The sequence below is a fragment of the Orycteropus afer genome, unplaced genomic scaffold, assembly GCF_000298275.1.
Source record: "Orycteropus afer afer isolate SDZICR_OR568_19922 unplaced genomic scaffold, OryAfe1.0 scaffold00004, whole genome shotgun sequence".
NCBI classification, from domain to species: domain Eukaryota; kingdom Metazoa; phylum Chordata; class Mammalia; order Tubulidentata; family Orycteropodidae; genus Orycteropus; species Orycteropus afer.
The window spans coordinates 20,125,851-20,138,838 of record NW_006921591.1 but is presented as its reverse complement, the minus strand read 5'-3'; the positions used below and the strand labels follow the sequence as shown (position 1 = coordinate 20,138,838).

Sequence of the window (12,988 nt, the reverse complement as noted above, 5' to 3'; positions counted from 1 at the left end):
AATTAAATACCTATGTGTGGAGCATCTGTACATTTATTTGAAAGGGTAGGTCCTCTAGTTCTGTCAGTCCTCATGACTTCTCTTTGTAAAAGACAGACTGGGAAAAGTGAACCCTGTTCCTTGTAATTATGTAAATTCATGGATTTCAGTGGCCAGACCCTTTAATCTGACTGCATTGTGATTCAAATTGAATTATCTTTCTAAGAACTGAGTACACACAAAAACAGGTTTGTTCGTTTATCCTCTTGTAGAGAAGTCTGATGAAGCAATAAAAAGCTGATTATTTCTAAAAAGGCTTTTTGTACTTTTTCATGCTAGTTTGTTCTTTGGAAAGATTTCATTTCTTACACTTAGGTGTTGTTTCACCTTCATACTAACATTTGTTAGCTCTGGGGCATTGAGCGTTATCAGGTTTTTATCTAGACCCTCTGCTGTTAGCCCATCAGTCAGTGGGACTAAGCAAGGATAGGTGGCCCAGCCATCAGCACTACCCAGCGCGGACAATGTCATAATTACATGAACCGAATGTGACTGACATTTTGTGAGTTTTTCTGTCTTCATTAAACTTGTTAACCTTCTCTGAAACCCCTCATGCTGCACGCTAGCACGGAGCAGCCGTATCCCTCGACCCAGCATGAGTCAGGGGTGCAGCCGCGATACCAGCCGTGAGAGCAGCCGAGATACAAGCCCTGCTCGGGGCTTCGCTCCACTTGGTGAGTACATGTAGGTGCCAACTCTGGGAGTGAAGCAGTCCTTCCCCTGCTCCAAATGCTTTTCCAAGACACTGCTAGGTGGTATGACCTGCTTTTCCTCCTCTACTGTCCTCGTGATCCTTTCTTCTTTCTTTCCTCTTCCTTAGTTATCCTTTGTTGTTTCCCCTCTGCATGCTTGGATTTTGGCACCTTTCCATTTTTATATATTAGAGGAAAAAAACACCACTTCACTATATGTACTTTTGTCATTTATGACCACTTGCCTATCTATCTGTGTGGTAATTTCTGATAGGAAATAAGACCTCAGCCAATGCTAATTTAGTTAACTTAAAAACAAAGGTAATCCAAAGTTTATCCTTGGTCATTAAATTTCTAGTTTGTCTTTAATTTTACCAGAGATAGGTCCATATGTGATCTGATTTAAAGAAGAAACAAAAGTATTATGCTGTTATCATTTAGAAAATGAAATGTTCTTAGTTAAAGGAAGATAACCTTAATGTAAAAAGCAGCATGAAGATGTTAGTCTGCTTTTGTTAAGTAAATCGTTTCAAAGCTTTCTTTAAAGCAATCTAAAAACATCTTTTTGATAAACCACTTAAATGTACAACATAAATGTAAAATTTTACATTATTATTCAGATATCTTAATTCTCACTAAGCTCAATAAGGTATTTAATGTTTGTAACCTAATGCCATGTTAGGACCAAAAAATTACAATATCTGTTTGCTATGAAGTATTGTTAAGAGTTGCATCTCAGATCAGGTGTCACTTGGGTTTCTGCTTTTTTTCCTCTACATTTTTTCTCATAGTCAGAATTTATGTTTTAATAATTTTCAGGATTCAAGAAAAACGTAAAGAGGAAAAACTATCTTTTATACAATATTCACTTTTCCTTTTTTACTTTTAATAATTCTGTCTTTCTCTAAAATAGACATTTGATTTACCTTTTCATCTAGTATAAGTTATTAATTCCTAAAGCCATCTATCATCACATACTTTTACAAAAAGAAATATTTTGTATTCTTCAATAATTATTTTTTATTTTTTTTGTCATATTAAGTGCTATATAGGTGTATATTTTCCTCTTGAGTAGTGGCTAAAGCACTTGACTGCTAACCAGAAGGCTGGTGGTTCAAACCCACCAGCCACTCCTCAGAAAGAAGGTTGGGCAGTCCTACTTCCGTAGTGATACTGCCTTGGAAACCCAAGGAGGGGTCGCTATGAGTCGGGGTTGACTCGACGGCACATAACAGCAACAACAATATAAAGAGCAGAAATCATTTTATAATGATTAAGCCCAGCCTTGAAATTACCATATGGAATTTTACACAGCAGTGGTCTGTTATATTGACTATGTAGTAATGTAATGGATCTTTAAAACATAAAAATGTCATTACAGAAGAGGGTTGGTTTGTCTTAATATTTGCTTCTGTCTATCTCCTTCTAATGTCATATACTTACTTCTTTTACCTTTTTTCCAAGTAGTATCAGTAATCAAAATGCTGTTGTTATGTGCCCTCAAATTGGATCCTACTCATAGAGACCCCTCCTTGGGTTTCCGAAGCAGTATTGCTACGGAATTAGATTGCCCAACCTTCCTTCCAAGGAGTGGCTGGTTGGTTTGAACCACCAGCCTTCTGATTAACAGTCAAGTGCCTTAGGCATGCCAACGTAGATATAGTAATTTCTTTATGATCCATTATCCTTTATGAAGTTCTGAAAAGAGCAGTTAAACAGATAGAAAATCCCTGCTAGTATTAGATGACTCACTTGACTTAGTCAGAAGATACCATGAATGTTCACCTCATGAGTATGAGAACCTGAGTGGGGCACCTCAGCTGGTACTGACCAGATTCCACAGCAAGCTGAAGCAGTAAATCCAAGTTCTCAACAATGCAGAAGTGGCAGTGATGATTTTTTTCTGAATGAACTGGTGATTTTTCCTTTCACATTAAGGCTGTGTAACTATTCATCTTTCTTATTTCACCTTCCAAACAACCTATTATTATAAGTGAACAATTTAATCTGTTTATTGCTTATTTTGTCTCTTAGAAGCAATTCGGTGTTTTTATTTCGTAGATCTACTGGTATGTACTGATTACAGCCTTTATAGTTTTAACATTTGGTCTATGGACCAGACAAGGTGTGCTGCATTCTTCAAGTCCTAAATGAACCCTGCAGAATTAAATGATCTAGTCTAACTATATTTCACTTTCTTTACTTAAATATGTCTACTTTATTGTCTTGGTGAAGACCCAGAATGTCGAAATTTAGAATTGCTCCTACCAAAGCTGAAGATGTGGATGCAGATATGTCCTCTTTCCTGACAAACTCTAATATCACATGTATCTTCTATTGTGTGTGATCCAGGCAATAGTTAACATCTTTTGAGCTTAATTTTTATACCGTTTATTCCCCTCTTTGGTTCAGTCTTTCTCTAAAACTTGTATCCAGCAAGAACAACAACGCTTATGTGTACCCAACACCGTTCTGAGTAGTCAGCAGAAATAATTCCGTGTGCGTCCCTGTTCAGTCTCTGGGACAGCTAGTATTATCCTTCTTTTATAGATGATAAAACAGAGTCTTAGGGAAATTAAGCAACTTTGGGAAATTAAACATTCAGGTCACACAGCTACCAAGTGATAGAAGCAGAGTTTGGATCCAGATCTGACTTCAGAGCCCATCTGTTATCCTGCTTCATTTGGTACATAGAAAGTGTTCTAGAGAAGTTTCTGAATCACTGATTTCCAGGCTGGGGATTAGGATCTGGGAGTTCAAAGATAAACCATGGAAGGTGGTTGTCCTCTGAAGAACTTAAATGCCATACTCTCCTTCAGAGAAGTTTCCTTCTTTTTCCACATTCATTTTAATAACTATTTCCTATCCTATTTGCAAATTAGTGAGGTAATATGTCAGTGCCCCTTTGAATCAACTAATATAGCCTGCCTTCATTTTACAAAAAGAGAGAATGAGGAGATTATATTTCAGTTATATGTATTTAATGTGTATATTGTTTTTATTATAAAATTCCTTTGAACCATTGCAATGGTATGAATGTATACAACCTCTCCTCACTTATCAATATGGTTAGGTTTCATAGCCTAGGTCGTTACATGAAAATGGACATTATGTGAAAATGGAGGATGACCACATCAGATCACAAAATGGAGGATTCCTGCATCATTACTTAACTGCCAAACCATTGAGAATCATGGCCCAGACAAGTTGACACATTACCTTAGTAATCTTCAGCCTGTTATGGCTTGCCTTGTGCCTTGTACCTTGTACTGCTAAGATGTATGTTGTTAATGTGAAAAATAGTTGGATGGTAGATTTTTTACTGTTGTCATAAATGTGAAATGTCAGATAACGAGATAATAGATTAGTGAGGAAACAGGGTATTTCTATGGTTACATTGAAAAAATTCTTGATAAAATGAATTAAGGGCTCTAGAACTCTTCTATGAATCTTAACATTGGTGTAAGAGGGTCCACCTTGAATTCCATTAATGGGTGGTTTACTTGTAAGGTTAACAAAGGACTCATTGCATGACAGATTTACTGTAGAATATCCTTTTGAAACAGAACCAACGGATGACTTTATAAAGAACTTCCAGATCAAGTATTGCTTAAAGGCTAAGACTCTGATGTGCTTATACATTAAATGAATAATGTGCTTCAGTCTTATGAAATATTTTGCCAACTTTCTTATTTAAGGAAAGTGACAATTTTATATCTGTTAGAGATTGCCAGTGTATTTTTATTTTTGTGTGTCTTGAAGAAGGAGAAATTCTCATTCCATTTTGCAAGCTGGTAAAAATTTGTCCTTTTTTACCAGGTGACCTTTGCTATTTAATATTATATATACTGACCTTTGCTATTTAATATTATATATACCATTGATATGCATATTTTGTACAGTCATATGCTTTTATATAAATAAGGTTATATTTAAGTGTTTGTAGTTTGGATATTTTAGTACTAAATGTGTAAATGTTACAAGATACCGTACTCTAGTATTGCAAGGGAAAAATAGCACAGCTAAGTATTACTTTGTTAAGTTTATGAATTTTCTGTAGTAGAATCACCATATTCTTTTCAGAATAGTGAATGAAAGCATAGCATCTTTTGTTTCTTTCTGAGGTGGAGAAAAGCCATATATTACATGAAACTCTGGTTGATAAATTAGTATTTTGAATAAAGTCTGTGTTTCATATTTATTTCTAAAAGTAATACCTTTCACATAAGGACAGAGTTTAGCATGTATTTCCTCAAGTTGATGAATATGTACTATGAATACTTGCTAATACAATACTATTCTGATGTCAAAATGTAAATTGGAGTTTACTTTTAGCTATTACTGCCACCAACAGCACTACCACCGCCACTTACTACTCTTACTACCAATGTTGCCAATGTTTACTCTGTGCCAGGCACTGTAAGTGCTGTACGTATGATCTCATTTAATCCTTTAAATAACTTCCAAGAGGTAAGTGCATTATTTACACCACTTTACAGTTGAGGAAACAGAGACACAGAGGTTTAGTACTTTGCTCAAGGTTCTACAGCAGATCCTTAGATCCTGTGGTGTAACCAGGATTTGCACACAGTTGTTAGTTACAGAACTAGTGGTTATAGTGCAACTGCCTCTCCAAGGAAGGTCATAAAACTTTCTATAACTAAATTAACATTTAATAAGTAGTACATTAATAATTGGTGTATTTGTACATGTTAGATTCCAAAACAACAAATTTTAATTTTGAATGGCCATTATAATCATATTGGAGAAAATAGAATTTCAGTGGTTAAGCTCCCTTCCTGTGATTTTATTCTGTTTCTGTTTAAAAAACATGTTTCTGGTGCATGGTTGCATATGCATCACGTACTGATGAAACTTCACATGAGTTGAGTTAATAATCCATGTTAACTGCTATTCCACTCTGGGGTTTAGATGGTGCTTGGTGACTCCTGATGTTCTTCATGTTGCATATTTCCATAATGGCTGATGTAGGCTTCATGGCATAAATATAGACCCAGAGTCCAAGTTGGTTGATGCATACTTAGTTTGTAACACCTTGAAGAATGCTTTGTTTGTGCCTGTGTGTTTAATAGCTATGTGAGAGCCAGCAGGCTACCATGGAAGTTCTGGGATTGTCACTTGCTATCCATTCATATCCAGTACCATTTCTTTTCATGATAAAACATGGCCTTGTTGGTAGCAGTCCTTGTACTGTGGCATTTTCTGTCTCGGGTACTTCTGTGTTAATTCTGTGGGTGTTGCCATTCCTTTTACCTGCAGCCTCTCGACGTCATTCCAGGTCCACTAGTGCTCTCTCCACTGCTGAATCTGTTGGGCAGTCAGGTGAACAAGTGCTAACTGCATGACTTGGCTTCTTCATCTGTTCTAGTTTCACATCCATTTAACATTTGTTTTCATCAGTGTCAGCTAGCACTTGGCATGTATGCACTTCATATTATTGTTTCCCCTAATGTGCTTTTATTTTTTCAGTTCTTGAATGTTTATAAATTTCTAATAGGTCATAGATGCTTTATAACCCATTTGAAAATATCACTTCTCCAGTATTCATGTTTATATTAAAAAAAATATATATAAACACTTCTCACTTCCCTAACCCCAGGAAAACAGCCACCAAAACTAGGTATCATGCAGATACCCTGTGGGAAAATGGGGTACCAATATCATCCAACAGAGTCTTTCATCACCAAAATCTGCACTCCCAATAAAGTATCAATAATTAATGATAGTTATTAATGTCACATTCTACTTGTTTTGAGGTAATATCTCATTACCAAATATTCCAAATTATAGCATATATAATTTCATATATATATATATATATATATAAATTGACTGTCCTGAAACGTTTCGTGGAAAAAACAGGGTCAGGTTCAGGTAATCGGGTCAGGCCAAAGGTGGCCCAATCCCTAAGCATTCTGCCAACCCCAAACCTTCTGTCTCAGCTCTGTTTAACAATGCAAAAAAATAAAAATACATTGGTTAGCTTTAGGGGCAAAAAGTAAACATAAAGCGATATATTGATTTGCCAGTTTTAACTGGTATCATTTTGATGTTCCTCATGTAGTCCCTAATGACTACAGTTTTCTCAGCTGAATAAGGCATAATTTAATAATTTGTAGACTGTTGATGGTGACAACTGAGACCAATTCACTGAATTAGATATTTTCTGTTTTTCTTCTAAGTGATGGCAACTATGCATGCAGCTATGTATACTCTGATGTATGTTTTCCTCTGAACATTACGGGCCAGACTGAGGACACCGTTACGTGTATCTATCTCTTGGAAAATTGAGCATTATTGATAATATCAGAGCAGTGAGAATATTGGACAGATTTTGGTCTGGTGAAAATAAAAGGCTTATAATTTTGCTTATATCCAGACAAAAATTCCCCCTAATATTATAAATTCAAATGATCTATGATATATATCAAATGATCTGTAGTCACTGTGTATAGCAAAGCTGTGTGCATTTGGGAAACACAGATAAACTGCATTGTTCTTACAGTTTTAATTTTGTGTCTGAAAGATCAGTATTTCCCTGGAGCAGGAATTGTTGGCATGAGATCTACTTTTTTTTTTTTTCCCTTTTATCTATTCTTTTGAAGATTCAGTTTTATTTAAGTTTATGCTGAGTAATTTTTAAATGGCTTATAACTGAATTACTTTTCATTCTGTTACTCATAAATCCCTTACTATCTACCCTTTTTTAATGGAAAAAAATACTTGAACAAAGATAATTTATAAAACTATGCTATCTGTGCAAAATAAATCCAAATTTAACAGTTGTTTCATATTCCAACTGATAAGTATACACATATGTATAATTGCTTTTGTAGTCTTCTTTTATATAGCAAATTGTCTTTTAAAAATAATGGGTAAGATGACAAAGATGATCAGCAGGTACATTAAAAAAGGGGATAGTAAAACATAATTTTGTTTCTTTATAAAAATTCATGACTGTATAACTTCTTTGACTAGCAGTGTTTAAATCTTTTTTGTGGTGTTAGAAGGTATAAAATTTTTGAAACGTGTTTTAGAAGCTAAAGTAACACTTCAGTTTTAAAGTTCACCCATTTTGTCAATGATGTCTTGTTATATATTTAAAATTTTAAATACATAATTTTATAGAAAAGACTAATTCATTTAAAACAGATATTAGCATCCCCTTTATTCTGAATTCTTCATTACTAGAATATGGTCAGTATAGAGATTTTCCTTGTCCACACAGTGTCTTATTTGCTACACAGAGAAAATATTTTTTAGCATTTTTCTTCCGAAGATTTTTGTGTATTGGAATTTTAGATATGAAACTTCCTACCAGTAGATGGTGTGACACACTTATAAAGTGTACCTTAACACTGACTTTCTCCAATTATAGTTTTATTCCCCAGCACTTCTTAAGGAAGGCTGGTCACCTGACTTAATGGAACTCTAGATAGTTAATCTTCATTTCCATGATCATTAACACACTTAGACTAGTTGTCTGAATTCCTAAATTTTGTTTTAAATTCTTTGAATTCATTGCATTTTGCTTACATGTGTAAACATAAATAAATCCTTTGAGAGATCCAGGTAAAATTTATGCTTAATATTATCTGAATGATTAATATTTTACAGTGAAGATGCTCAATTTTGTAGTGATGATTAGAGAATTTTAATAAAATTGATTTCAAAATAACCTTTGTTGGTGATCCTGGCATGATGAACAAGTATCTAAAACTAACTGAGCTTAATATTGGTTAAACAGTAGTGACACTAATGAAAATTTATACACAAATCAGTTAAATATCTTTTAAATTTTAACTTTTTTACCACTTTGGAACTCATTTGTCAAGCCATAAGCTTTGTAATTAGCTTGACTGAACATCAAAACCACTTGTCTCTGGAGAGAAAGCCTAAATAGATTAAAAGACTTAAATCATAACCAAGCTCCATTCCATATAAAGCCCCCTTTTCTCTTCCCTATCTTAGACCATTTCAATGATCAAATATTATTAACAGTTTTAATTGACAGGGTGCTCTGTGGCATAAGTATTAAATGTGTACAATTTAAACTCTGCCACAGACTCTACACAAGTCAAGTGTAGATAAAATTGATTAGAGATTTTTTAGTACCTCTGTCCAGTTTTGGGAAAAGGCATGAGCCCTTGCAAAGAACTGAGAGAAGTTGGATTAAAGTGGCATCTCTTTTGCTTTTGTTTTTTAAATAGACCGATTTGGGCTTGGACAGCCAGGAAGGATACCTGGTTCTGTGAATGCCATGAGAGTTTTGAGCACAAGTACAGATCTTGAAGCTGCAGTTGCTGATGCTTTGGTAAGAGGCACAGTATGTGCACTGAGTCTCTGTGAATTACTCATCCGTGTTATTCTCAGTCCTAACAGGAAAGTGCCTCAAATATGGTGATTAAATCATCTTTGACACTCTTAAAATTGTGTACATGTTAGGTAAATTTATATAATTAGCTTTCTTCTGAAACTTTTACCTCTGCACATAAGTGAAAGTTGGACTTCAGAAAATACTAGCATAAAATATTTCTCATCTATTTTCCTCTGTATAAGTGAAGTTTTGATGACATTGAATTTTCAGATGTCATTGGGCTTTTTTTTTTTCTTCTTTTTAATCCATGTTTTTTCAGCATTTCCTTTTTTCCATTCTCTTGCTTTCATTCTTAACAGACTTTGATGGCATGCTGTTGTTAGGTGCCATTGAGTTGGTTTCAACTCATAGCAGTCTTTCTTACAACAGAATCAAACATTGCCCAGTCCTGTGCTATCTTCATAATCATTGCTGTGCTTGAGCCTGTTGTTGCATCTACTGTGTCAATCCATCTCGTTGAGGGTCTTCCCTTTTTTCACTGACCCTCTACTTTACTAAGTGTGATATCCTTCTCCAGGGACTGGTCCCTCCTGATAACATGACCAAAGTATGAAAGATGAAGTCTGGCCATAGTCTAAACATACTGCTTTACTAGTAGGTAATAAAATTTGCTGTATGAAAATCTTACATTTATTCTGTTACCTCAGTAGTTGATCCATGTTCTTTTATTTTTTTTGTTGTTATTTAACTGGATCCTTAGGTCAATTTTAAGAAAACGTTTCTGAATTTTAGGTCAGTTTTTTGAGGATCTAAAACACTGGCAGAATGTGTTTTTGCTTAGTTATAATGTAATATTTTAAAAAGAGTGTCATGAAAGGAAGGAAGACTGGGCAGTCTGCTTCTGTAAAGATTTATCTCCTTGGAAACCCGGTGGGGGTCACTATGAGCTGGAATCGACTTGGTGGTGGTGTGGGGTGTATTGTTTTGTTTTTTGTTTGGTTCTATCAAATGATCAGAGGTCCTTTAATTTGTGGTTCCTTGGTAAGATCAACTTGTAGTCTTTTTGAGGATTCCTTTTTAAAGTGCATTTCAGCTAGTAATAATACAGCATCTTGCATATTTTGGTTTATGTGCTTAGCATTTGAAATAGATATTATTTAGAACTTTCCGATGTCTGGCTGTGCTTTTGTCGTTTTAAGATTTATTTCTTGTAAGGAAAAAAAAAAGATTTTCAGACCCTGGACTTTTTATGTTTCATCTGATCAAAATTTTATAGTCCATGGCTGCAGTGAATCTAACTCATCCTTTCCCTTCTCTCCCTCATTTGTTCTTAGTCAGATTTCTTTGTTGAACATCTGTGAGCAAGCAGTTTGCCCATCTTAGGATGCTTTCCCTATAGGCAAGGACTCCCTAGCCAACTATATTCATAAACCTTATATATAGAAGGGTTTCTTTTTCTAGAAGGAACTACAGTTGAGGGTAATTGCTATAACCATGGATTTATCTTGATTCAAGAGCTGAAACAGAATTCTGTGAAACTATTTCTCCTTCCAAGCAGCATTTGGAATCTGTTTCTTATTTACTCAGAGACCTTAGGAAATGGAGGTTAAAGAGGTGGGAAATGATGGAACTTTTAGTTAAGGTGGGGGAATTCTTCATTCCTTAAGAACTACATAAAGGTTGAGCTCTTTTTCTGCGCTCTTGCTCCTGTTACACTCATGCCATAAATCAGATCCTGGATAATAGCTGCTCCTATTGCTTTTTCTCCAGACTGCTTGGTCCCTGAAAATGCTCTGCTTCAGGACTAGATAGAGTACAGGAATGGTATAGAATCATTGCCTCACAGACTAGATAATAAAATTACAGTGACCTCATAGATAGAAATGTGTTCACTGGTATGGAGAGAGTTTTGGCAAACAATTAAAGCAAGTATTGGAAAGGTCCTGTAAGAGATGGTAGGAGATGCCATCTTGAAAGCTTGCTTTATTATTATTTGCTTGGTATGAAATGCCTGCTAACCTATATTTTTGGTTTGCTAAAATATTTTTGCTATACTTTTGTTGCAAGAACAATCCCTACATATGCTTCTGACATAATTCTCTATGCTTTTTCCCCATCCTTCAATATTTTCCTGCCTACAGCTGTTAGGAGACTCCAGGAGCAAGGTACTAGTGCTATAACTTTTGTTTTACAACTTTATTTTTTCTGTTGCAAATATATTTCCTTTAGGAGCTAGTGAAATCAACCAAAAATGTAGTAGTAAAGAAATTTTGAATTATGATTTTATTGAATCTAATGATGCTTTTGCTTTAATCATGGAATCAGTCAAATTATTTATATATTTTGGTATTTATTTTGAATCTCAAACTCTATTCTTCCTATTAGTGTTTCCTATTATTGTTATTATTTCATGATTGAATTCATTTGACATTTTTCTCATTTTAGGCATTTAGTTTATATATAAAGTAGGATGATCACATTGTCCAAACAAAGTGCATTAGAGAGTGAAAGAGTGTGCTATTAATAATTATACTGGGACAATAACCATACGGCAGAATTATTCTGAACAAGTTGGGATCTATGTATATGGCATATTATTAGAGAACTGCATTCATACAATTTAAGGCAGTAACTATTTGTTACAATTTTAGAGAAGTTGTATTTCATTAATTTTATCAAGCTTATCTACCTAAGCTTATCTAGCCATTACTATATTATACATAGGCTTTGTTGTACAGCGGTTAAAGCTGCTAACCAAAAGGTTGGCAGTTGGAACCCACTAACCACTCTTCAGGAGAAAGATGTAGCAGTCTGTTTCTGTAAAGATTTGCAGCTGGGAAATTCTATGAAGCAGTTCTACTCTGTCCTATAGGGTTGCTATGAGTTGGAATCGACTTGATAGCACTGGGTTTGGTTTATATTACTTACAGGTTTAACTTAGAGTTCTGTATCCAGGGTAAGAGAAATTAATGAAGCAGCCAATGTTGTCTACTTTGAAGCAGCTTATGTGTTGAAAAACTTTAACCCTTTCTTAATATAAGTGGCTTGAATAATTTAAGAATCCTTTTATATAGGATATTTTTGCCACTGACATTTAAATTTCAGGCTTTTTTAAGGCAGTATGAATATTCAAACAAGTTTACCCATAAACCATGCTCAAAATACATTGCTTTTGATTGGGGGGTTGGTGGGTACACATACCTGCAATGTGTCAGGTGCTGAGCTGGGTTATTTAAATATATTCTTTTATTTAATGCTAACAACAAGCCTTTGAGAAAGGTTTAATTATTACTGTCTTAAATACGGGGAAACAGAAGCAGAAAGAATTAGGAGGCTTATGACACGAGTCTGTATTATTATGAAGTTCATGTACACTAGAGATCATATTCTTGCCCCTCTGCTAAAGATTGCTATTCTTATACCTATTCCACCTCCTGGAAGACTTTTCTGTTTTCATTTCCCTGACCTATGAGCACAGGAAAAATGTGTTTGTGTGTGTGTGTGTGTGTGTATTCCTGTGTGTGTGAATCTTTTAATCTTTTTACATTTGAACTTTTGTTGTTAATTTTTATTGGTGTGACTCATGTAAACCTATTTTGGTTTTCCATTTCTCTTTCAAACACCCCAATCCTTCATTGGATCTGGCAGAAGAAGCCTGTGAGGAGGAGATATGAGCCCTATGGAATGTATTCTGATGATGATGCCAACAGTGATGCCTCAAGTGTCTGCTCTGAGCGCTCATATGGCTCTAGGAACGGTGGCATTCCCCATTACCTACGGCAGACTGAGGATGTGGCTGAAGTGCTCAACCACTGTGCAAGTTCAAACTGGTCAGAAAGGAAAGAAGGGCTTCTAGGCCTGCAGAACTTACTGAAGAGCCAAAGAACACTGAGGTGAGGATAGGGGCAAAAATTGTGAG

At 35.1% G+C, this 12,988-nt stretch overlaps 1 protein-coding gene across 1 annotated transcript in view; it reads left to right on the top strand.

Annotated features, from left to right (window-relative positions):
• The window catches only part of CLASP1 (cytoplasmic linker associated protein 1), a 416,010-nt gene that overhangs the window by 276,636 nt on the left and 126,386 nt on the right, over positions 1–12,988 (top strand). Inside the window, exons 22-25 of the mRNA XM_042780565.1 lie at positions 606–713; positions 8,963–9,066; positions 11,211–11,234; positions 12,718–12,962. Of these exons, the coding sequence (XP_042636499.1) occupies positions 606–713; positions 8,963–9,066; positions 11,211–11,234; positions 12,718–12,962 (481 nt within the window). The remainder of the gene's footprint in view (positions 1–605; positions 714–8,962; positions 9,067–11,210; positions 11,235–12,717; positions 12,963–12,988) is intronic.